At 50.0% G+C, this 26,824-nt stretch overlaps 1 protein-coding gene across 2 annotated transcripts in view; it reads right to left on the bottom strand.

Moving 5' to 3' along the window:
• Positions 1–26,824, bottom strand: part of STK38L (serine/threonine kinase 38 like) — a 419,201-nt gene that overhangs the window by 88,981 nt on the left and 303,396 nt on the right. For both annotated transcript variants that reach the window (XM_069628096.1, XM_069628095.1), the window contains exon 10: positions 21,765–21,882. In XM_069628096.1, the coding sequence (XP_069484197.1) occupies positions 21,765–21,882 (118 nt within the window). The remainder of the gene's footprint in view (positions 1–21,764; positions 21,883–26,824) is intronic.

The following is a 26,824-nucleotide window of genomic DNA, read 5'->3' as shown; positions in this document are numbered from 1 at the left end:
TCTGAGCCACATTGAGATCCCCGATATTTTGGAGCACTGCTTGCCAGCTAAGTCTGGCCTGGTGATTTCCATTTTGGCGAGACTAAGTGTGCTGGGAAGTGAGGGGCACAATCTGGTGTCTTGGCGAGTTGATATTGCTCTCTATATCATGCCTTGTGCTTTGCTGCTTACCTTACTACTACTAATTGTTCATACTGAAGCGATGGGCCGGTGCCCCCTTTTCAACTCGCCTGCCAAAGTGTGTGGTGTTTTCCCTTATGTGAGTTATGATGGATTTATCTGCTCAACTAGCCTCTTTGGAAGAAGTGACTGAAGTTGAAGATAGTTTGCCCGTTGAGGTGCTTGTGGATATCCCTGCTAACACAAGCCAGACTAAACTTGCTTGCCCGCAAAGGACATTAAGCTGGCTAAATCCACTTAATCTGACTCCAAGATCACCTCACACTTTTTCCCATAACGTGCTCCAAGGAACCCATTGACATTGGCTCTGCTGCGCAAACTGTTGCAGAGGATCCGTCAAAATAACTTATTGCCTCTCCAATGCTTGGGTTCCAAGACTATGGAACTGGTGGCAAAGTCCTTTTCCCTGCCTCCTGAGCACCCTGTGCTTCCACTCCTGGATCTCCCCCATGTCCAGCTGCTCTTTTCCTACTGGAATAGCTTTCCCTTCCACTGTGGCACTGCCTGCTACGTCTTGTAGCTATCTCGTAGACAATCCTCTTTCTGTCATGTCTGTGGGTGAAACTGTGCATGTATTGTCCCTTCTGACCAAAATGCCTTGATTGGTTTCTCAGACCAAGGGAATCTCTCCCAGTATGACCCTTTACCTGAGCCCGTACTGGCCACTGGTGCTCTTGTGCATTCGGCTCCTGTCCTAGGTGTTCATTCTATCATCGATCCCTTCTTGGAGATTTCAATTGGCTTCAAGGATGTTTCCTCTTGCCCCGTTGGTAACCTTCATCCTGTTGCTCTCCGAAGGCAATATGCGTTTCCCTTGCCTGCATCTATGTGTTCCAAGGAATCTATTGACCTCTCCAATGTTAGCACTGCCACTGCTAGGCGGTTTGATGTCTTGGAATCCTTATTGATTGACTTAACTACCAAATGTAATTTGATTGCTACTAAACTGGATGGGCAGGAATAGTCACTTAACAAGTCTCTGGTTTTAAATTGAGGGGATTACTAGGGTTTTAAATAACCATGAAACATACAGGTACTGGTTCGAACTATGGACACCTAAGTCCCCTCCCATTGCAATCTCCACAAATTGCTCCGCCTTGCTGGTTCCCCCCCATTCCACCGCCTCAGGCCACAAACCCCCCCCATCCTCCAATATCGACTCCACAGGCGTCATATCTTTGGTGAACCATCCAAAGCGCCGACCCCGGAAGGTAATTCGTCAGGCATTAATGTATGAACCCTTTAACAATAAAAATAGGAGAAGAGTTACGGTGATTGCCTTTTGTGAGGTACCACCCCCTGCCCCATTCCCTATATTTCTTTCGCCCCCAGGGCAAGGCTCGGTACCCGCCGCCCCCAGAAGTGATTTACCTCTCTAACTGTGCAGTCTCTGAGGATTTTATGTTGATTGAGTCTGGCCTTGCAGTAATTGACCTAACTTGTATGCCTGTCTCCATATTGGAAGCTACCCCTCCTGCACCCAATTTTATGCCCACATTTGGGCCTCAGGGCACGTTGAATTGTACCAATACCCCCTTCGTGGCAATTGATCCTTCAAAAGTGAGAAGGACGGTCGCAAACTTCTGTCCAGACTGTGGATGAATACAGGGTTCTCCTCCCTCACGCTTCTGTGACTAGGCTAATAGTGGAACTTGAGGGCCCGCTCGATGCTGCTGATGGTCCTGATTCAAAGGCATTGTGGATTCAGTGCCTTTTTAGGGAGGCAGATGATTACCATTTGAACCGAGCCCAGTTGCTTCACCTATTCCACTACATTATCCCCCACGGGTCATTCGTAGTGAAGATATTAAAAACGTGGATCTTTGTGAGCATTCTACTTACGCCACTTCAGTGGTTTATTTTCACTCAAAGGAAACATTGGCTTCTACGCTTAAATATTCCGACCATCTCAACCGATTTGGCAAGTAGTGCACCATCATTCACTCAGTCTATGGCAAAAGATACATGCCGGCGGAGAAAAGGTGTTGAACCCTTAGGTGTTCCAGTTACTGGTAATTCTCTTCCCATTGTACCCAGTTTGCCGGTCGATATTGGGACCGTTGGTGGTCCATCGGGGGAAGGGAACCACTGGGCATGGCTAGCCAGGTTGGCGGCACTAAAGAGGATACAGAACCTTTAGCTCAGTTTATAAGTTGGAACTTCCATAGCCACTAATTAGTTTGAGGAGGGATGTCTTATGGATTTAATCAATCAATATTCTGTGGCTGCTCTACAGGAGACTTGGCTAATGGAACCTCTCGTTATCGATGGATGGCATTTATTCACAAATTGGCCACCCAAGTATGCTCCTGGGTGTCAAAAACACTTTGGGGTTGACAGAAATCCAGACAGGCTCCCCTAACATTCTTATGGCTGTGATTAATGTTCCACTTGGAAGCACCTGCAGCCAAGTGGCTATCATTAATCTCTATGATCCACCATATGGAGTGCCCCACTCCTTGGTGCCGTCTGAGATTGAGACCTTGATCTAACATCTACCATCCTCCTCGTGTATCATTTGCGGGGACTTTAATTCACAGAGAACGTCCTCCCAGTTTTTGGTTGACTCTGGCGGAGACCCCATGACCACACGTTTGGAGGACAACCTTTTGACTCTCCACTGTAAACTGGGTATGGATGTGCTTCCTTATATTCTCGCGGCTTCTCCATGATCAATGGAGCTTTTCCGTCGGACTCTCGTCCGAGGTGCACTTGCATCGGTCCAATGTCCAGTAGTATCTTGGACTATGGGTTCTTGTTATCCGACCATTGCTTGATCCTGGACATGGCATTTATCCCTGCTTACAGAGTGACCATCGGCCTCTTGTGCCGACTACCTTTACTGTGCACCATGCTGCCCCAGTGAACACTGGAGCCCTTGAGATTAACCCCACATTAAAATCGTATCTCCTGGACGCGGCCTTTGAATATCCACACTGTGCATTACTCCATTTTGTTGAGCGTTGGGGGAGGGGTGCTACTGTACTTCTAGAGGACTATCTGTATATGGTATTGGAGGATTTTGGTGAAATGATGACGGCCTCTGTACTATCAGTCTTCACCAAGACCTAGTCAATTGCAAAGTGACCGGCCATCTTGCCATCATTGCATCACCATCCGTAGGATGGTGTTGTGGCTAACATGAGGAAGGTCTTGTGCCTCAAGCTGCGCCTTATGGGAACGATATCGGATCCCTCTACACATGCACTTCACTTGAAAAAAGCCAAGAGCACCAATCGCTCATCGATCAAATTCCATCGGTACACCTCCGAATGCGCCGTTGGCGGAATCTGGTCCATTTGGCCTCCTCCAATAATCCACGTGAATTTGAGGGCTATTGACGGGAATCAATCTACGCACAGACATTTTGGGGTTCCTGCCAATGCGTGGGTTAGTAATGGTTAATAAGAACAGCTTGGGCGGAGGAGTGCCAAGTGCTGCTGCTTGCTGTGTTCCTTTGGGTAAATGGCAGCATCGCCTCACACACAACAATATTCATAAGAACATTCTGGGCAGCAAGTCTTCTAGGGCCTCTGGGCCCGATGGCATTTGTAGCATGATCATTAAGAAAGATGCTGATCACTGGGCTGTTGCATTAGACTGTCTCTTCCGTTTGATTGTCGAAGCACAGGTTATTCCATCTTTCTGGTCTGATAGCATTATTGTGCCCGTTTGGAAAAGGGGGCCCCTGTCAACCCGGGTAAATACCATCTCCTTGCAATGCTTGATCCATCCTCTAAAATCTTCGCCAGTATCCTTCTTGATGAACTCTGGGCTTGGGCGGTGTCAGCCAACCTTATCAAGCCCAATGGATTCCAAAAGGGACTTAGCACTATGACCAATTCCCTAGCCCTTATCCAACAGGCTTTGCTTACCCGAAAGTGTACAGTGTACGCAGCGTTTATTGATTATAGCACAGCGTTCGACTTGGGTAACTGCAATAAACCGTGGTGCAAACTTTCTGCTTGGAACATCCCTGCATGTTTATTAGCCATGATTATCCACCTCCACAGTGATACTCTGGTTAACGTCCGGCTGGACCAACTGGGCAATAACTCTCCCTGGATCCCCATGTTATGTGGAATTAAGCAAGGATGTAGACTGGCTCCTCTTTTGTTCAACCTATATATTGCTGATATGGGTGCGGCTTTGGTGAATCCCGTTTCGATTACCCCCGCCCCCCAACTTGGGTGATTTCCCTCAACAATCGATCGGGTTTGCTGACGATATTGTTTTGTTGGATTTAACCACTTTTGGCCTCAGGCTGCCTTGGAGGCCTTCAAGTGTTATTCTGATACCTTGGAATTGGTGATAAACATCTTCAATACCAAAATTATGGTATTTCACCCTTTTAGCCAAAAGAAGATCACCATACCTTGGCACTTGGAGGAGGAAAAACTCGAGAAAGAGTATAAATATCCGGGTGTCCTCTTTGATGGTTGCCTACATGGCAATCGTCATCTAGATACCAGATTAAGGTGTTCAAGCTTTGGGGGCCCTAGGAATAATGGCTCATTTGTGTGGAGGCCACTCCCTAGGGTTCTTGGCCAAATCATTTTTTGGCAAATATCAGCCCTATGCTAATGTACAGTGCCGTTCTTTGGCAGCCCAGTAACATGGCGGGATCATCCAAACTGGAATCCTTTTTACAAGTAGCTCCGGCTTCCTACTCAGACTCCCGTTCAGATCATTTTGGAGTTTGGCATTTTTTCTAGCATGGCAAGACTCCAGTTGTCCTCCCAGAATCTCTTTTGGCAATTTGCCAATGCAGAGGTTGGTACTCTAAACTCTGCGATTCATTGTGCCTGCTGTTCCAAAATCCATTGTATGCAGTGTAGTGCCATACTTTGCTTGGTCACGGCTGGAAACACATGGTTGGCTCTGTTCCCGGGTGCTACTTTGAGCTTCCCATTTCTCCAATTTAAAGCTGCCGTTTATAGACCTTTTCGTGAGCTATATATGGCGCAACTGGCTTCTATGTCAAATAGTGGTTTATTCTTTCAATACATTTCTGCCCGCCCTGGGCCACCCAATTACATCAACCAATTTGTGGTCAACACATTGGTCTGGGACTACTTTAAACTCAAAACTAATTCCGTCAAGAGTTTTGAAATCACAGGGGCCTGTTTAAATATCCCCAGACCTGCCAGGAAGGGTCGCCTTTGTGGCTGTGGCGCCCTGGAGCCGGTCCAGCATTTAATCCATTGCACATTTTTTTGCGGCCATAGGAGAGCGGCATGTGTGGCCGCGGGCATACACCCTGACCCTATTGCTGAGGATATTTGGACATTATTCATGGAGGGGAATTATGAGCCTTGTATTATCATTTTCACCCTTCTTTTGAGGAAGATAGCTAGCATTTTGGAGAGCCAGTATAATGGGTTGCAAAGGCGCTTTGTTTCTCCTTGCCCATGGACGGGCGAATACACTGTAATGTGTATTAGTATACGAACGCACAGTTGGGAGAGGTAGTGGGAATACTGTTTTGAAATTTTAACTGATGTATTGTGTCCAACTGTGATCAACAGTTAGCCAACTGCTGTATTTTTTTTTATTGGCGTTTGTGCTTAAAGCTGTTGAAATATACGGCTATATGAGAGTAATTAAAAAAAAAAAAGGCTCATCTAGACTGGATTGGAAGATTTAGTTCTCACATTTGTTGAGAAACGATTGTAACCTTTTTTATTTCCCTTAATCTTTCCTTTCTACAACCTCAGATTCTGCAAAGTTTACTAGTGCGATACATAAATGCCATTACTGTCTTTGTGATTGAAGTCACCTCAGGGTGTATGAATTGTGTAAGAAGCCTATCCAAAGATTATCTACTAACTTATTTTGATTCTGAAAAGTAATTTTAAAGTCGATTTACATGGTTACAAAGAATTTCCTTTTTAAGAATGCTCATTTAAAAATTGATGTTAATTAAATAAATAACTATTTATAACCGCAACCTTGAGTAGAAGGGTTACTTGTATTGACGAATTTGATTTGTACAACTCCACAGCTTACATTTACCCGTCTTGAGATAGGCCTGGCTGCTAAGTCACACTACCAACTTGTGTAGTACAGACCTATACCAAAAGGTGGGTTATCTAATACCAAGCAGATACTTTTTGTGTAGTCTCGCACAGTGTGACTACACCAATTCTTACCTAACACCAATCCTGAATTGTTGGGACTTAAGGTACTTCTTCAGACGGCCTAGGTCCAGAATGGATGTCCAACCCACTGTCTTCTTTCTTACTAGAAAGTATCTGGCATAGACTGACGACCTGGAGAGGCATCAATCGCCCCTTTCCGTACCATGGCTCGCACTTCTTCCAGGAGCTGAGAGAAGTGAAGCTCCCGACGGGGAACCGGTGGAATATGTGGTACCTGCGTTGGAACTCCAAGGTGTGCCTCTGGGCGAGAGCATCCAGCACCCATTGTCATGATTCCTGCCCCTCATGTCCCCAGCCCTCCAAGATGTCAGGCTGCAGCCAGGCCACGATCACCTACATGGCCCTCAAGGGCATCTCCATCCCTCCAAAGACCCACTTGGAGTCAGACTTGGCGCTTGTGGCACCAGACACACTCACTCCCATAGGATAACATTGGGGTTTGGACTTGTAGTGCATTGATGGGGACAAGATGGATGCCCCCACATATTTCGGTTCCCAGAACTGCATGTGCGGTCTAGTCTTTTGGGTGTGGTTCAGCCCAGAGACACCTGGGATACCCAGAGATCATTTAAGCCACACCCAGGCTGAGAAACATGCTTTGCGTTTTCTGCACCTGCAGCGTGACACTCACCGTGTTTGGATCGGTCTCCAGTAGGCCTGCATCTTTCTTCTGTGCTCAGCTCCTGCAAGAACAAGAACACCGTTGGGAACAGCCTTACCTTGCGGCGCTTCTGCCCAACCTTCATCGCTCCTTCTGTTCTGCGGGCATCTTCAGCGGCGTCATCCCCATCCCGGCACGCCGCTTCCTAAGGAAAAGGGAAAAGAACAGAAAAAAGGCATTAGTAAGCTTTCTGCAAATCTTCGCTTATTTTAAAATACTGCACAAGCTTCAAACACTTACCTGAATCGTCTCATCCATCTGCAAGAGGGAAAAGACACTCCAGGTTAGCGTGGAAACATCTAGAGGCGCCGCATACCGTGCTTACCCACCGCATTTGTTCTTCATAACCGGCATTCACGCTGAAAACGTTGCGGCTCCTAAAAGACACAGAAAAATAACAGTTCAATGCAAATACGAAAGGGGTGCATCGCGCTCTCACTCACCTTCAGCGCTACTCATCTCAGCAGCACGCCGCCATCCCCGGATGCCGGCCATCATCTAAAGAAGGAAAGTAACGAAGTTAGAGAACTGTTCAAAAGACTCATTATACTTACCTGTCGGACTCTTGCCAGTGAAGTAACTAGGCAGCAACGAGCCCACATCAATCAATGCGCCCCTGCGCTGAAAGCAGAACGGAGAGCACACTATCCAAGAAAACAAGGTGAGCTGTGGATCAAAGAGAAGGGTTGGACCCCGGGGAAGAAGGGGTTTAAGCACATGGAGACAATAGGGAGTTAAACTCTACCACTCCTGTGTTTCAGGCCCAGTCTCCAGTCGAATAGGCTCCAGGGAAGAGTTTGAGGTCGTAAGAGGTCAGAACAGGCTGAGTGACGTCCCCGTGGATACCAGGTGAGCGTTACACCCATCTGTCGGTGGTGATCTTCCACTCGCTGATGAAACTCGTCAGCCAGCCTCCCACCGGGGTGCACGAGTGGGGGCTCGACGTCTCGGCCAGTTCAGGCTTGCTTGGGCGCCGGCGCCCTGCCGTGCCTGCAACACTGACCTCTGCTACCCTAGGCCTGTGAGCGGCAACTGTAGGCTTCCTGCGTAGAGGATTTGGGAGGTTGGCTGTGAGACGTGGAGAATCCCTTTGATGATCTGCTCGATTTCCCCATGGAGGAGCGAAAAGACAAGCGATGCCCAGGGAGCACGCCATCTATCAGTTTTAATGACCTGGAGGGAATCTACCACTTTTCCAAACAGATTTTCCCCATCGAAGGGCATGTCCAGCACCTTTGCTTGGACATCCTGATGGAAGTTAGTGGCCTTCAACCATCCTTGACGAAGGCAGACACAGTTTCCGATCTGCTGGAAACCCGTGTCGGTGACGTCCACTGCCACTGTAATGGCATGGTCAGATGCCACTTCCCCTTCCTGAAAGAGGGCGAGAGCTCCCATCTTCTTGTAGTCGAGGAGCAACTCCAGGAATGGGCTCATCTTGTACCACAACCATCTGTCATACCTTGCCAGGATAGCCAGGGCGTTGGCCGCCTTGATTGTGGATTCTGCTATGTAAATTCCCCCTGGCGTCCATCCTCTCCCTCGCTGTCCGGGGGAACGGACAATGATGAGGCCGGGTTAGCCAAACGTTTCCTTGCGGCAGCCAACACTACCGAGTCCGGTGACCGTTGCAACCTCAGGCGCTTGGGTGCGGAGTCTGGCACCCTGTACTTCTTCTCCAACCTGTCTTGCTTGGCTGGAGCCGTGCATTGGTTCTTCATGAGGGCTAGGCCCTCCTCCCAAATGTCATCCAGAAAAGGTACCGCCATGATAGTCTCTCTCTTGGACTCTAGCCTCTGATACAAGAAACCCTCCTTCCTGGTTTCCTCGTGCTCCCGCTGGAACAGCTCGGAGGTCCTGGAGATCATGGAGTGGAATGATCCCACTCGTCTGGAGAGACGATGAGGAGCATCCAAATGCGGTGATTCTTTGTCCGCCACGACAAAGTCCTCATCTTCGTCGGTACCCGTGGCCGTATCCGTACCAGTACCTGTTTCTGCTGGGGCAGCTGGGACCAGAAGTGGTGGAGGAGGTTGATGTGGGGGCATCGGATGATGCTTTCTCTTTTTACGCAGAGGCTGATCAGGAGTCTGCGACACTACAGGTGCCGGTGCTGGGGGCAACCTCTGCTGAATCTTTGACATTAAGCTGCAGAGTCGACAGAATGGTCACGGAAATGCCCCTTGGTTGAGGATGTAACGAAGGAGCGCTAGGCTCTGCGCCACCGTCGTCCTTGTGGACCGTATGAACTGACTCTTGGTCGTCGTCCATGGAGGAGACATCCACTGGTTGAACGCCAACCTTGAAGGGCTGTTTCAGGGCCTCCTCGACCACCACCCACACCCTTTTCTTCCCCAAGGGCTTTAGACCTGGACTGGTGTTTTCCCCCTCCAGGGGTGCTTGCAGCCTTCGCCGATGCCTCTATGGCCGTGTCGAGCCACAGGGGTAGGTATACTCGCTGTACTGTGGGAGCCCCCCTTGTAGGATTGGCACCCACAGCCGCTGTGGCTGTCATAGCAAATGTCGACGAAGTGGTGGAAGAGGACTTTGGCTGCGCCGGCTAAGCCTCCGAGGCCTTCTTCTCATTCTACGCCGTGGGTTTATCCGATTTCTCCCGTAACTTAGCCGGGGTGGATGACTTCCTCTTTGAAGGGGAGCTCAATGGTGGCTCAGGAGGTGGACAGCGAAGATTATTGCGGCCTACCTCTTTCCAGAGGGAAACCGCTCTTCGGACCGGCCGGTCCTGGGTGAGGCATGACCCTGCTCGGAGCATGGGGCAGAGGCCTTGTTCGAATTGAGCCATGCCGCCAGCCTGCTATGCCTGTCTTTCGTTGTCTTCCTTGAGAAGCCCAGGCAGATCTCGCACTCCACATCCTTGTGGTCCGGGTGCAGGCAGCAAAGACATTGTAGATGTTTGTCCTCCACAAAAACATTTAGTAGCCCGCATTTGGTGCAGGGCTGGAGGAGAGTCCTTCCCCCTCCGTCATGGCCAGACAGTGCGAAGTAGGCCCAAGATGGCCTTCCAGAAACTTAGATGAATCTTTGTTGAGGGGTGTTAAACTTCACAGACAATGGATCCCTGTTGCGGGCAGATGCGGAAAAGAGCACACTGGCACTTGGAAACAAAAATCGGACCTTTTTTGCGATAGAAACCAAGAAAAAAACATACAATAGCTCGGAGAGCAACTCGAGGACTCCCAACACAGTAGAGTGCAGTATAAATCTGAAGATAGCTGACAGCGCCGGGCCTTAGGGAGAGGACCGTGATTGGATGGGAGCAGTAGGACACAAAAAAACAGTGATTGGTTTGGAGGAGAAATACAGTTTTTAAGTGAAAGTGAAACATTTTTTTTCTTTTACCGAGGATTCCCAGCCTGACGGGGAATATTCATGAGCATGTGAATACATACCAGATCCCATGCTGGAGAAATGTCCTTAACCTTGGACGTTTTAGAAAAGTGTTTACAAAAGAATAAATGGCTAAAAAAAAAAAAATATATATAGTTTTGCAAGGCTAAAAGGGTCCTTGCTCCAGAGGATGGCTCCCATACCCAGGTTTCCTTTGGTTCTCTGAAGTTGCACATTCAACAGTTCTTTGTGACTTTCTTAGCCCACAAAAATATTCACGTACAAACTTGTTTGGACTTTGCAATTGTATCTCTCTTGAAAAGCGGGTTCATACAATCCTTTCCTAGTCCTGATGTTCCTTCTCAGGACCTCTTTGTTAAACAATGCAGTTCTGGTTGCCTGTTATACTCCTGCCAGGGCTTTCTGTATTCACACAGGCTCTCTGCCCTTTCCCAAAGCCACACACACACTTTGTAAATATGTCATCCGGATATATTATCTGGTCCTCGTATTTCCTATGTGTGCACAATTTATATGCATGTTTGTAAGGGTTTCATTTGTAATTGAATTCTCTTTTTAATGTTGAGCTCATTGGTTCTTTCTCTCGCACTAGCTTTCCCACGGCCTCTGGGAAGACTCACCAGCTCTCTATGGCGTTCTTGCATTCTCCTACGGTCCACCGGAGAAGCACCTTTTTCTGCTTCCTTCTCATGGCTGCATCTGCCTGGTTCCAACGTGGCTTCCACTTGCAGCATCTGCGAACGCCCAGGAGTCCCTCGCCGGATCCGGGCGCTACGGCAGCATGTCCTTGCTGTTAGGGAGAATTCTCAGAAATGTGCCAATTCCATCCACCTTAGAGACAACTTTGCTGGATTTTGAGGACTTAATTTGTTTTAACCTGGAGAGAGTGAGACCCTTTTTTCCACTCTCTCATGTATTTTTATGCGATTTTGAACACGGTTTCTTTTGGTTGTGGAGTCTGAAAAACTCCATAGGCATCTTTTACATTGTGTCACACAGCACCTTCAGTGCAGTGGCTCAGGGAAGTCTTTTAGGTTATACCAAGGTTTAAATAACTTCTCTGGGATAAACTACTGTTTCCCAGAGCAGTAAAGTGAAATTGACTTTACTTTCATTTGTAACTTTCTAGACCCAGCACAAACCATTTTACAATAGGGTGCTGTAGGGGTTACTTAGTATCCCCTTTGTCTAGCGTCTCATGTAACATTTTAATGTTACCCTTTCCTCCATGAATGGCTGGTGGCAGTGGTTTACTTTTAACTACTGTGGTGTGCATTTACCGCAAGCTGTGTGCACAGCTGCAGTAAAGCATCCAAGTGTGCCATTTGTTAAAATGGCCCTAGTCTTTTTTCTCCATTTCTTTGTGGAAAGGTCCTCCTTGAGATTTACTCTGCGCGCCAAACCAGGTTTGGTCCCTTTGTTCGCTTTGCCTTTGGCAGGATTCACGAGTGAAGCCCGCCTCTGGCTCCAGGGTGTCTGGGCTGGGCAGGAAGTGAGGGAGGTGCCCAAAACCCCCTGTGCTTAGTCTCCTAGGAGACCCAAATGCACTCTGTAGTGATTGGCTGGCTGATTGTCCGTCAAGGACAGCCACCCTGCTGGGTGACTAACAGCTATGCTGGAATTAATGGGAGAGAGCTGAATAAAAGGCAAGGCTTTTGGCTTGGAAGGCAGAGTCGACCACTGGACGAAGGAACCGAAGAAGAACTTGAAGAGGATGCCTGCTGCAACTCCTGGACCCTTGGTTTGCCTGGTGAAGCCCTGCTGCTGTGCTCAAACTCCAAATTCGTATCGACAGAGAAGCCCCTGCAAGGAGGACTTCTCCCCTTAAGTTGGTGGGACCAATCAACTCCAAAGTAAGCCACCTGGACATTCTCTCTGAGCTGGATGCATTTCCAGAGTTGCTGCTGGAAACCAAAATGCCAAGGAGAGGAACACCAGTTTGTGTGCGTTGACTTTAAGTTGGCCACGAGCTCCAGGAAGATCCTCCGGACTCGCAGGAAGCAGGACTGACCGAGCCTGAGCCACCTCAACAGAGTGCGGGACACCAAAAGCAAGGAAAGTCCATCTCGACAGCCAGAAACCACACTGTTGCTATTTGCGGTAGTCGCGAGGAGCTGAAACACCAAAGTGCCACATGTTTGAAGATTGCTGGTTGTGCGTGGTGACCTTCCCACTGCAGTGCAGGAGTCCCCAGAAGTCCTCCCTCTTGTCCCCACGACTGAGGCCCAGGAACAGTGAGATCTGCACAGCTGCACAGGAACAGAAGTCATCTGCTGCACTTTTCTTCAAACCAAAAGGTACTGTAAAGTCTGAGAGAACTTACCTCTTGTTGTGTAACTACACTTGTTCTCTGTTGGTGAGACTTGTTGTGGTTGCTCTGTAGAGTTGCTGATAGTTTCTTTACCTCACAAGCCTAAACAGCTTGTGACCCAAGACTTTAAAGAAATTGTGCAAGACTTTGACATATCTCTGAGAAGTGCTTCAGTTTCACGTAGACTTTTGCTCAATTGACTTTGGCTTAGCCTGGCTCCCTGAATGACTCTTCTTCCCTCTGTGAATGTGTTTGGTCTTCCTTCCAGGAAAGGGTTAACCAACTTTGCATTGGGTGGGGGGGTTACAAAAGTACTTACCTGCTTCTAAATGCAACAGCGATATATTAATGTCACCAGCACCCTAACTATTTAAGTAATCTGAGAGTGTAGGTAGTGTCTGTTGGCCTTCCCAAAAGGGTACTTGCTGATTTAGAATTATTAAGAGTGTGTATTTTTGAAGCGTATTCGAGTGTTACGGTTATATTGCTCCCGTCTGAAGAAGGTTTATTCTGACTGATAAATAATTGTGTATTCACGAAACCTTGTGTGTAAAGGTTTATTTGAATACTTGTCACTGTAAATCTCTGCAACTATCCTACAGCTCACATTGACCCCTCTTGAGATAAGCCTGGCCGCTCAACACGCTACCAACCTGTGTAGTACAGACTTATACCAAAGGTTGGGTTCCTATTGCCAGGAGGTCCTGTTTGTTGTAGTGCACCCAAAGGGTACTGCATACAATCTTGCCTAACACTTGCACAGCAGCCACCTCCTTTGCTGGTGAGCTGCCTGGCTCCAGCACGCCGGTAATCACCTTTCGGTATCCCCAACCTCACAGAGAGACGTAGCTCTCTCCTGCCAACAGCAGGCATCAATGTCCTGCTTCACTTGCCTTTTTAAACTTCCCGGGCACAGGTGTGTATGAGCAACCACTAGAATGCTCACTGTGCTTGTGGCTTTCCTCATTCTGCATTACTTGATTCCTTTTCCTCGTCCAGTACGGAACAAGTTACTTACCTGTAACTGTTGTTCTCCAGCATGGGTCTGGCATGGATTCACATGCTCATGAATATTCCCCGTCGTCAGGCTGGGAATCCTCGGTAAAGAAAAAACCAGTATCAGTTTCGTTTCTGATCTGTCTTTCGTAGTAATAACCAATCACTGGTCTCTGCGTCATACTGACCACAGCCAATGACTGCCCTCTACCTAAGCACCGCCTCTGGCAGCCATCTTCAGATTTGGAAGCACGTGAAGTGGCAGTATGACCAAGTGAAGAGCCGCAGAGGGGTAGGCGGGAGGGTTCGCATGTGAATCCATGCCAGACCCATGCTGGAGAACAACAGTTACAGGTAAGTAACTTGTTCCTTCTCCAGCATGGGGTCTGGCATGGATTCACATGCTCATGAATAAAGAATACATAGCAGTACACACATGCACAACCACGGGAGGTGGCAAAGGCTCAACATTAAGCATCACATCAACTCAACATTAAGCATCTTACCTCCTCACCAGGCTCACCTCAGGCGAACAGGTTGCGCAGCACTGCTTGGCCGACCCTGGACTCCTCCCTGGAATCCCGGTCGACGCAGTAGAATTTCGTGAAGGTGTGCGTCGACCTCCACGTAGCAGCCCTGCATATGTCCAGCAGGGGCACACCAGATAGGAACGCCGTGGTAGCTGCGATCGCTCTGGTGGAATGGGCTCTCGGACGGCCAGGCAGCGGTCGGTTTGCCAACCGGTGACAGTACATGATACAGCCGGAGAGCCATCTGGAGATGGAAGCCTTCGAGAGAGCCTTCCCCTGATTGACAGGTCCAAAGTTCACAAAGAGTTGTGACGTCTTCCGAAACCCCTTCGTGCGGTCCACGTAGAACTTCAGCGCTCTAGCTACATCCAGCGAGTGCAAAGTCCTCTCAGCCGGCGACGAAGGCGACGGGAAGAACACAGGTAACACCAAGGGTTCGTTGAGATGGAAGTCCGACGGTACCTTGGGCATGAAGGAGGGGTGCGTCCTGAGCACTACCCTCGTGTCGTGGAAAGTCAAGTACGGGGCCTTGCAGGAAAGGGCCTGGATCTCTCCCACTCGTCGTGCGGAGGTGATGGCCACAAGAAAAGCTGTTTTCCACGATAGAAACTTCAACGGGGCCGAGTGCAGAGGCTCGAACGGAGGTCCCATGAGCTTGGTCAGCACCACGTTGAGCTCCCACGCCGGGGCCGGAGCCTTCACCGGCGGGAACGATCTGAACAGTCCCTTCATGAACTCTTTCACCAGACGATGAGACCACAAGGACGTCCGCCCCGTGGTTCTGGTGTATCGGGAGATCGCAGCAAGATGAATCTTGATGGACGCGTGTGCCAAACCAGCTTTGGCCAGCGTCAGCAGGTACGGCAGTACTTGGGGAGCCGTAATCCGTAGAGGGTTAATCTTCTGTGCGTGGCACCAGACAGAGAACCTCTTCCATTTGTGTCCGTAGCATTTAAGAGTCGAGGACGCCCTGGCCTTTGCAAGAACCTCTCTGCAATCGGCCGGTATGTCGTATCCTCCAAACTCTAGCGCTGCAGGAGCCAGGCCTGCAAGTTCAGCGACTTCGGGTCGTGGTGGAGGATGGCGCCTCCTTCCCTGGAGAGTAGATCCGCGTCCGCCGGCAGCTTGATCGGCGGGGACGCTGACAAGTCCAGAAGGTCCGGGAACCATATCTGCCTCGGCCACGCAGGTGCGACGAGGATCATCCTGCACCGTGACCTCTTGAGCTGGTTGACGAGCCGGATTAGCAGAGGCAAGGGAGGGAACGCGTAGAGGAACAGGCCCTCCCAGGGGAACGAGAAAGCATCGCCCATGCTCCTCGTCTGGGGAAACCTGCTGGCGAACCTCCGGCACTTGGTGTTCGTCGCCGTCGCGAACAGGTCGATCTGGGGTGTGCCCCACCGTCGGAAGAGGCGATCCACCAGATCCTGCCGTAGTTCCCACTCGTGGCACGAGCGCAGCTCCCTGCTGAGTGAGTCGGCGATGGTGTTTTTTATCCCTGCCAGATGAAACGGCACCAGAAAAATCCCTTGGGCGACGGCCCAATGCCACAGGTCCTGCGCCTCCTTGGACAGCGCTGGGGACCTGGTTCCGCCCTGTTTCCTGATGTAAAACATGGTGGTGGTGTTGTCGGTGAAGATCCTCACCACCTTGCCCTTGAGGGACGGAAGGAAGGACCTGAGGGCCCAAAACACTGCACGGAGCTCCAGGACGTTGATATGCAGGGACTTCTCCGTCGGGAGCCAGAGTCCCCTCGCGTGCAGATTTTCGGTGTGCGCTCCCCACCCTTCCAGGGAGGCATCCGTGGTCACAGTCTCCTGGTGGGCTGGGGTCTGGAAGTCCATGCCCTTCGTCAGATGCGCGCGGGTGCCCCACCACCGTATCGCTCGTCGGAAACTCTCGTCGAGCTTGATCCTTTCCTCGAAGCTGCCCGTCGTCTGGATCCAGCGCGCATCCAGGAATTCTTGCAACGGGCGCATCCGGAGCCTGCACATGGGAATGAGGTAGATGCAGGAAGACATCATCCCGAGGAGGGACTTGATGGATCTCACTTTGGCCGCGTCGGCCACCAACATCCGTTGCACCTTGCCCAAGATGGTCCTGGTCCTCTCCTCCGACGGGGAGGCCAGAAGGGACACTGTCGAGCCTCGCTCCCAGAAACAGTGCGACTTGCGCGGGCACCAGGTGGGATTTGGCGTAGTTCACGGAGAATCCCAGGTCCGTGAGGAGTTGGACGGTCCTTGCCGTGTGAACCACGGCGAGCTCCTTCGTCTTGGCGCGGATGAGCCAGTCGTCCAGGTAGGGGTAGACGTGAATCCCCTCGCGGCGCAGCTGCGCCGCCACCGGTGCGAGGCACTTGGTGAATACCCTGGGTGCCGACCGTAGTCCGAAGGGAAGGGCTTTGAACTGGTAATGACGCCCTTGGACCACGAACCTGAGGAATTTTCGGTGCCCCTTTAGGATGGGAATGTGGAAGTAGGCATCCTCCAAATCCAACGACGATAGGAAGTCTCCTTCCTCCAGTTGACCCAGGACGTGCTGGAGGGTGACCATCCGGAACTTCTGCGCCTTGATGAACTTGTTCAGCCGTCGCAGGTCCAGGATGGGGCGCCATCCTCCCGTCTTCTTCTTCACGAGGAAGTATCGCGAGTAGACTCCGGAGCCCCGAAGCCTCTTTGGGACGAGTTCGATGGCGCCCTTTCTGAGCATCGCCTTTACCTCCAGGAGAAGTTGAGGGACGTGAAGTTCTTTCCTGGCCACGGGGGGGACGCGCGGGCACCTTCTTTGAAACTCGAGCGCGTGGCCCCGGGCCAGGGCGTCCAGCACCCAACGGTCGGTGGAGATGGACTCCCACACGCTGACGAAGCCCGCCAGCCGGCCTCCCACCGGGGTGCTTCGGTGGGGGCCCGACCCCAAGGCCGGTTCAATCCTGCTTGGACGCAGCCTTGCCGCCTTGACCTCCTTGGCGACGACGGCGGGGTCCGCTAGACTTGCCTCGTCCTCTGTAGGCCTCTTGCGACGACGAGCGGGCCGCTTGACGGTAGGAAGCGAAACCGCCGCCGGAACCTTTGGAGGCGCCCTTGCCTCCGCCGCTCCGAAAGGGCGTCCGTCGTTGCAGGACTCCAAGGGCCCGGGCCGTCTCAGTATCCGCCTTGATGGCCTGAAGGGAATCGTCCACTGTCTTCCCAAACAGGTTGTTCCCGTCGAAGGGCATGTCCAGGACTCTGGTCTGGACGTCCTGCCGGAAGTCCGTAGCTTTGAGCCATCCACGACGTCGAAGGCAAACACCGTTGCCCAGCTGGCGGAATCCAGTGTCGGCGATGTCCGTCGCCACGGTGATGGCGTGGTCCGAGGCCACCTCACCTTCCTGCAGGATCTCAAGGGCCTCCGCCCTCTTGTCGTCCGGCAGAAAATCCAGCAGGGGAGCCATCTTGTACCAGAGCTCCCTGTCGTAGCGGGCCACGATAGCCAAGGCGTTGGCCGCTTTAATCGTCGTCGCTGCCGACGAGATGACTCTACGCCCCATAGTATCCAATTTCTTTCCCTCGCCGTCCGGCGGGGAAGTCGATGTGGAGGCCGCACCCCCCCCCCCCGCTTTCTTCCTGGCTGCCGCGGAGACGACGGAGTCCGGGGTAGGCTGCGCCCGGAGGCATAGGGGGGCCGTGTCCGGGACCCGGTACTTTTTCTCGTACCGGTCTCTTCTAGCTGGCGTCGTGGAAGGGTTCTTGAGGAGGGAAAGGCCCTCATCCCAAATGTCGTCCAACAGAGGCACTGCGAGGACCGTCTTCCTCTAGGCCTCGCGCCGCTGATAAGGGAAGCCTTCCTTTTTCTTCTCCTCAGGGCAGAGTTGGAAAAGCTCGGAAGCCCTGGAGATCATGGAGTGGAAAGATCCGATCTCGTCGGGCGGAGAGGCCCTGGTGGGAGGCGACGACGGAAAATCCTCGTCGTATGCCTCGTCGTCCGTACCCGTCGCTGCCGTGTCAGTCCCCGTATCATCCCCTCGGGTGGACGGGGAGGAGGGCTGGAAGGGGCGCGACGGTTGAAAAGGAGGTGGTGGATGGATCCTTCTTTTCTTAGTAGGGGGAACACCAGAAGGTCCCGGTTCTGGATCCCCCGACGGGAGAGGTTCCTCCGTCGGTAACGGTAGCCTCGTCCTTATCTCGGAGCATAAGGACTGTATGGCCAACAAAATGGCCGCCGAGTTGTCTTGCGGCGCTGGCAGAGGGGAATCCGACGGGCGAGCAGGGGCCCCGTCGGTATCCTCGACGATGTCGTCGTCGTCACCTGCGTCGGGGTCCATTCCGACGGGCTGGCCTTCTTCCACGCCTAGGCCGTGGCTTAAGACCTCGATCAGCTCCTCTTCTGAGGTTGAGGCCGACTCTACGACGACGCCCTGCCCCCCCTTCTTCTTCCCCACGGAGGGTTTCACGGGGGTCCTATCGATGGGCACAAAGGAAGACTCCCTCCGAGGAGGCAGGGAGATTCTGGGCCCTGAGGTCGCCACCACTGGTGCAGCCACCACAGGCTGAGCCAGGGCCGCCGCGACCGTTTCGATAGAGGGCTTGGTCGGATGGATCAAGGCCTTCACCACCTTAGGTGCGCTCACCGCCTTATCCTTGAGGGAGGGGGCACTGCCACGCTCCTCCTCTGCCTTAGAGCTCGACCGGGGCCTCTCCAGGAGCTTCGCCGGGTGCTCGGCCTTCCTCTTACCCGACCCAGAGCGTTGGCTCGTGGTTGATGGTGCCGGGGAGGGTGCGCCCTGCCTGGCGCCCGTAGAGCCCGACCGTTCGGCGCTCCCGGTGCCAGCGGACTCGCGGTGCTTGGCCTTATGTTGGGCCCCCGTCGCCGGGGCGCCCTCAAAGGTCTTAGAAGACCGCTCGGATTTCTTCTTCTCGCCAGACGGGCTCTTACCCTCCAGCCAGTTGGCGAGACGTTGATGGCGGTCCTTCATGGTCCGTTCCGACATGTTGCCGCAAAACGCACAGTCCTTCTCCACGTGCGTCTTGTCCTCATGAAGGCAGTAAAGGCAGAAAGAGTGTTCGTCCTCCTTGAAGACGTTCTGCAGCTGGCATCCAGGGCAGACCCTGAACAGCTTTCCGGGCGTCGAGCTTCCCTTCTCCTGGGCCATCTCCGAGACAGGGCCTGAGAAGCTTCTGGAGTCCTCCGAAGTGTAGCTCGACGAAATCTTCACCCTTGAGGGGCACAGATGAATCCGACACGGGTCCCCGTTGATCGGATGTAGGATCGGTGGAGCTTGAGGCTCTTTTGACCGAAAGAATCGAAGTTTTTTGTAAAAAGCGCGAAAAAATAGCACTAACGCTCGAGAGCAATAGCACGAGGATCCCAACACATGAACGTGCGGTAAAAATCTGAAGATGGCTGCCAGAGGCGGTGCTTAGGTAGAGGGCAGTCATTGGCTGTGGTCAGTATGACGCAGAGACCAGTGATTGGTTATTACTACGAAAGACAGATCAGAAACGAAACTGATACTGGTTTTTTCTTTACCGAGGATTCCCAGCCTGACGACGGGGAATATTCATGAGCATGTGAATCCATGCCAGACCCCATGCTGGAGAACTTGGTCAGTCTGGGAAAGGAAGTCCAGTTTTTGGAATGGATTTGCAAGACTTCAATAAACATTTTCAGTAGTCTTAAATGGTGAATACGTCTTGGATGAATGATAGCTGGAACTGCAGAGGATGATCTCCCTTTTGTTCATGAGAGACTGAGTGAGCATATAACAGGCCTGATTGTAATTTTTCAGAGAAAATGGGGGATACCATGCCTCAACCGATGAAGCCATGAGATCTCCCCGGAGGCTGCCCCCTCCCCATCCCCCTTTGTGATCCTCCATCATAAACCCGCCCCAGGGTCAGGATCAGATAACGGCTGCGTTCCCCCGGCCATATGAGAGGAGGTCCCCGCCAAAAAAATCAGTGATGGCTTCATCGGATTCATCACATATCCCAAAATTCCATTCACTGCTTTTTGGTCGTCAAACCTGGGAAGTATTTTCAGAAGGATAAGAATACAATTTACTTACCTAGTAACCTTGTTAAATATCTTCTTTGAACAATCAACAACACAAGTAAAATTAGAATTTACCCACAGAGACTACATTGTGGGGAGAAGCATTATAGCTCCTGAGACTTTTGGGCACAAGGCCCCATATTCTTCTAGATTGGACTGCTTAAGTTAGGGAAATTCACTTGTGGCTTGGTTGTATCTTTACTGCATTAATCTACTTACCTTCTGTATTGATGAAGTAATCTGAATACATTTTAGGAAACTATGGTGAAAATATATTTTAATATTGAGTATTGTGCGATAATAGCACGTGCTAGTTACATTTTTTAATGTGTGTAAAAGGCCTAGAATAAATATTTGTATTTTGATACATGTCTATCGAAATTGAATGATTGTGTATTGTATTGTGTGGAATCATTGAGGGCCCCTGGCCCCACTCTCAGACTCCGGAGAATAGACTTGACTGCTCTCCACGTTTACCTTGATTGGGTTGTGGCTAGCCCATCAGAATTCCTTGATCACTATAACTACGGTGGCTTGCTAAAATCTGTCCACCAGACGACATTCTAGATATCCATCTCAACAATGGAAGATATTTTAACTAGTATTGATAAGTGCCTCGAAGGTCATTCTCACAGCAAGTTAGGTCATGTTGTGGTATTAAGATGTTTACTATGCACCACTACCACTGGCACGCCTCCAAACGCTCGGGCGATCTGAAGGAGTGGGGGCTGGGTTAGATTAGTGGCAAGACGCGTTCCACATTTAGGTCCGTTTCCAGGTACACTGTGTCAAGAGCAGAGAGGGGTTTGTGCTGAGAGCATGAAGGCGTTTGTGTCTATTGGGGAGTCGCGCGTGACCGGGGGCTAGGATGCTTTGCCAAGGAACATCAAATGCAAGTCTATTGCAGAGTTGTAGCCTTCGGTTTGAGGTTTGTTGGTGGGGGTGGGGATTGTCAATTGCCAAGTGCAATATGCTTAGTTGGTATGAATTTTGACAGCAATCTTTTTAGAGCTGTCAAGTTACAATCTCCATAAATTGTCAGATGAGGAGATTGTGGTTTTATTTGTTAATATTTCTTCACATTCAGTCCCACTGGTAGTAAGTCCCACGGTATTAGGAAATTATTGCATACACGTTTTATCTGATGAACAGGTTTGTCACTTGGCTGAATATTAAGGGTAAACTGCAGTTCGTAATTGAGCAACTTGGCAGAAAAGTGAATGTTTTCTACCTTTGTGATCCCATAATTAACAAAGGTAGCCAAAGTTGTGGGGGCTAGGAGTTCAGCTACATTAATTAGGACAAACCAAGCTATTCATAAATTAAAATGCAAATAGATTCCACAATGGTAACACATGTTTTATGATAATTCGAGCATCAGAGTAGGAACAGAACATCACGAATATCAACAAACTAGTTTACTCTACATTTTAGAATTCGGCTTCCACGCACACTGGGTAATATTTTTGGCTCGTCTTCAACTCATTGATTGCAAAATGACAGCACATATTTCGAGGAATGCATACCTATTAGCATTTCATACATTATAACTCCCAACGACCACCAATCACATAATTTGTTGTAGCCATTCTGCATGAAGACTTCTGGAGCAATATAATCGGGCGTTCCTACTGTGGAATATGCCTGTAACCAAAAGGAATAGTTTGAAAAGCAGGTTGAAAACGGTTAAGATTAAAAAAGGTAGGAATATGGCAAACTTATTTTTTTAATTGTATGTTATACAAGCAACAAAAAAATAAATCACTACAAGGAATGCACAAACAGAAGACAATATATTTTGTAGCAAACAGTTGACAAGGAACAAGTTACTTACCTGTAACTATAGTTTTCCAGCACGGGTCTGGCATCGATTCACATGCTCATGAATATTCCCAGTCAGGCCAGGTCTCCTTGGTAAAAGAAAAAAAGTTTCACTTTCACTTACAAACTGTACTGCTCCTCTACAACCAATCACTGAGCTCTGGGTCATACTGCCCCCAGCCAATGACTTCCCTCTCCCCAAGCCCCTCTGGCAGCCATCTTCAGATTTGATAAGCATGTAAAGTGGCAGTGTGTCCAAGAAGAGCCGCAGAGGGGACGGCGGGAGGGTTTGCATGCAAATCCATGCCAGATCCATGCTGGTGAACAATAGTTACAGCTAAGAAACTAGTTCCTTCTCCAGTATGGGGTCTGCCATGGCTTCACAAGCCCATGAATAAATAATACATAGCAGTACAGTATTACACAACCACAGGAGGTGGCAACAGAAGCAATTACTCTTACCTCTGGAACAGGCTCACCGTAGCACTGCTTGGCCGACCCTGCATGTAGACCGAGACACAGGAAGGGGAGTTGCCCTGATATTTCGTAAAAGCCTGAATCTGTACATCTCGGACAAACCTCACTTTGATCACTGTGAGTCTATGTTAGCTAAATTAAAAATTAATCCTGTCACCACACTCAGAATTGTGCTTCTTTACAGGCCACCTGAGGAACAACTCCTGGCCTTTCTTGGAAGCATTTCTTTTTTTAAACTTTTATTTTATTGGCAGAGCGTAGACAGTTATAGACATTGAGCTTGATCATCATAACATGCATACATATAGCAAAGTAGTTTTGGCAGTCATGGGTTTCAGCAGCATCTCTCATGGGATATATATACAAAACCGAAGTTCACTTTTCCTTTAGGGGGGTCAGAGCTAGATTTGAGGTAGAGTCCTCATCTGCCTCTTTGTTAAGGTAGCTGCAGAAGGCAGTCCATACATTAGGCGGGAATGTGCAGGGAGTGAAGCGATATATTCCTCTCCGCAGGTTTGCGTCCAGGTAAGAGCGGAGAGTCGCATCTTTAAAGTGGGGGGAGGGGCGTTTCCAGCACTGCAGTATACATTTTTTGGCCACAATACTTCCCACATTCAAAAACCTGGCCATTTTCTTAGATTCATCTTTTCTCCATATACCAAACAATAGTGCCATCGGGTCTGGATCAATCACCTCACCTACGATCTCAGAAAATGCGCCAAGAACCTCTTTCCAGACTGCATCTAGTCCTGGGCATGTCCAGAACATATGTGCGTGGTCTGCATGTTCGGCCTGGCATTTTGGGCAAGTTTGTCCAAATTCACCCTTGGCGCCGCACAATCTATGTGGAGCGTAGTACACTCTATTCAATAGCTTGAATTGCATGCATCTATATCGAGAGTTTAGGGATACCTTACTCGTGTGGGAACACATCTTCCTCCACAAGTCATCCGTAATTTCCAAGCCGTGTTCGTAGCCCATGCGTTGCGGGCATTGGAAGGCCCATCGGGCAGTCTGGCTAATAGTATTTTGTAAAGAGAGGATACGATGCCTCGACTGGTGCTGGAATTGGCTATGTATTGCAGCTCAGGAGTGTCAGGAGGTTCCTCCGGGAAGGATGACCACATGCTACGAACTGCAGCACAGAGCCTATAATACTGCAACATCTCCAAGGTCGAGTCAGTATGCCCAGGGCGCCATTTTTGTGGGGTGATAAACTGTCCCTCCGGAAACAGATCTGTCAATGCTTGATACCCCAGGTTTGACCAGTGTTGAGTTGATATGGGCAAGGAGGGGCTGCCAGTGTAGATGCGATGGGGTCAGCTGATGCATTAGTTGTGTATTTGTGCTGTAGAATCAAGGTCATAGTGTTAACCCCAGTCATGGCTAGTTTTTCTAGCTTAACGTGAGGAGGAGCAGTGAGGTGTCTATAACAGTATATGGTGAATTGTGCTTGGGCCGCTATCCAGTATAGGGTCAGGTCAGGGGCCGCAAATCCCCCTTTCACATAAGGCAGCGCCATATCTTGCCATTTTTTTCGGACCGCTCCGGCATGCCACAGGAATTGAGAGCAGAGGACGTGTAGGTCATCAAAGTATTTCTGCCCCGGCCAGATATATGACAATGCATTACTTACCGTAAAAGCATTTCTGATGGTTGTATCTGCTTAGATTCACATGCTGTGCATAGGTCCGACATCCAGTGGTCACTGCGGAGTATTGCATTTTGTTTTTCGTAGTCGAAAAGGGGACGTCGACAAGGCGTGTCTGTAACACTATCCCTATAGTGACGTGCGTTGTACCCACAATCCCTCACGCGTCGAGGTCCCTCTGTTTGTATTTTTCTGCCCTGAGGGAGCCTTATAGACGTGAGTGAGTACAGAAAAGAGAGATATAAAGGAAGTCTATGTTCCTTCCATCCGAGCGGGGAGGAAGGGTGGGCGCATGTGAATCTAAGCAGATACAACCATCAGAAATGCTTTTACGGTAAGTAATGCATTGTCTTCTGATGTTTGTTAATCTGCTTAGAATCACATGCTGTGCATAGACTAGCGAGCAGTACCCGGAGTTGGCGGTGGGTTATGAGAAGGAACAGTAGAGAAAAGATGTCTTATTACTGCCTGTCCCACCTGGGAGTCAGATCTAGAGTGTGCATCTAGACAGTAGTGTTTTGTAAAGGTGTGCACAGAACTCCAGGTAGCCGCTTTGCAGATGGACTCAAGGGGAACATTTGCAATGAATGCTATGGAAGCCCCAGTGCCTCGAGTGGAATGTGCTCTTGGCTTGAAGGGTAGTTCTCTCTTAGCAAGAGTGTAACAGAGAGTGATGCATTGAACAATCCATCTAGATATAGTGGATTTTGAGACCGCATCTCCTTCTCTTCCTGCTGCCACCGAGACAAAGAACTGATTAGTCTTTCTCAGTGGTCTGGTTCTTTCCATGTAGAACATGACAGCTCTGCGTACATCTAGTGTATGCAGACTTTTTTCTCCCGAGCTGGAAGGGTTTTGAAAGAACGTTGGTAGTTCTATAGTTTGGTTTACATGAAATTTCGAGATGAATTTAGGTGCAAACCTTGGGTGTGTGCGTAGAACCACTTTATTTTTGTGAACTGTTACAAAGGGGTCTAGTACAGAAAGAGCCTGTAGTTCACTTACTCTCCTAATGGAGGTGATAGCTATTAGGAAAGCAGTCTTAAGGGTGATATCTTTAAGAGTTGCCTTGTGCATGGGTTCGAAGGGAGGGCCCATGAGTCTGGAAAGTACCACATTTAAGTCCCATCCGGGAGCTGGGTTAGCTATCGGAGGGTGTATCCTTTTTACCCCCTCCATGAAGGCTTTGATAACTGGTATCTTCCACCACGACACTTTAAGTTGGGAAGTGGTGTATGCAGAAAGTGCCGCTAGGTGGACTTTAATGGAATTGAATACTAAACCTGAATCCAGTAAATGGGTCAAGTATAGAATAATGTCAGTAGGAGAGCAGTCAACTGGGTTGATGCTAGTACCTCTACACCAGATAACGAATCTTTTCCATTTGCTAGAATAGCAGTGTCGAGTATTAGGTTTTCTGGCTTCCCTGAGGATGTCCATACATCTCTGTGGGAGTTGTAAATGTCCAAATTCTATGATCTCAGGAGCCAGGCTGCTAAGTTCATGGTCTGAGGGCATGGATGCAGTGTCCTGCCCTTGTCTTGTGACAGCATGTTGTACGGGCAGGGAAGTTTCACTGGGGGAGATAGGGACATCTCCATCAAGTGAGCGAACCAAGGTTGCCGTGCCCACATTGGGGCCACTAGTATCATGGTAACCTGCTCCTGGTGCATCTTGTGCACCACTTTGTTGAGAAGGGGAGTCGGGGGAAAGGCGTAAACAAATTTCCCTGACCATTGAATCAACAGACCGTTCCCCTTGGACTGGTTCTGGGGGTACCTGGAGGCGTAACTTTGGCATTGTGAGTTCTCCAGGGTTGCGAACAGGTCTATTTCCGGGAATCCCCATTGCGTGAAGATGTCTAAGACGATGTCTTCGTGCAATTGCCATTCGTACTCTTCGGGCAGGGGGAAGTCTCTGCTGAGTTTGTCTGCTAGCAGATTGAGTTCCCCTGGTACATGTTGTGCTAGTAGGAACATGTTGTGTTTGAGAGCCCACTTCCATATATTCTGGGACAGCTTGGACAGTCCTGGAGAGTGAGTGCCCCCTTGCTTGTTGAGGTAGTACATGGCTGTGGTGCTGTCTGTGAGGACCATCACTGTCTTTCCTTGTAAGTGTTCCTGAAAGGCTTTCAGTGCTTTGAACACCGCTAGTAGTTCCAGCATGTTTATATGCTTGGATGCTAAACTCGGAGTCCACACTCCGTGTGCCGTTTGATGGGATAGGTGAGCCCCCCATCCTGTAAGGGATGCGTCTGTGGTTAGAGTGGCTTCCACTGCGGGTGTGGCAAAAGTTTTCCCTAATAACAGGTTTTCTTTTGTCCACCACCGTAGCGAGAGAACCAAGGCCTGCGAGACCACCACTAGATCGTCCCATTGTCCGCTGGCCTGACACCACTGGCTGTAGAGCCACTCTTGCATTGGGCGCATGCGCAGGCGCGCGTGAGGTACCAAATAAATACATGACGCCATCATCCCTAGCAAGCGCATTGCTTTGCGTACCGTCACCTCTCGGCCTGCTACATAATGGGGAATTTGAAACAGCATGTTTTGGACCCTCTCGTTGGAGGGGAATACGAGGCCGTCCCTTGTTCGAATTAGAGCCCCTAGGAATTGTTTGGTTTGGCTGGGGTCTAAG

This window comes from Ambystoma mexicanum, chromosome 12 (assembly GCF_040938575.1).
Source record: "Ambystoma mexicanum isolate Mex_15411 chromosome 12, UKY_AmexF1_1, whole genome shotgun sequence".
Lineage (NCBI taxonomy): Eukaryota > Metazoa > Chordata > Amphibia > Caudata > Ambystomatidae > Ambystoma > Ambystoma mexicanum.
This window is presented reverse-complemented; position numbering and strand designations above follow the sequence as displayed.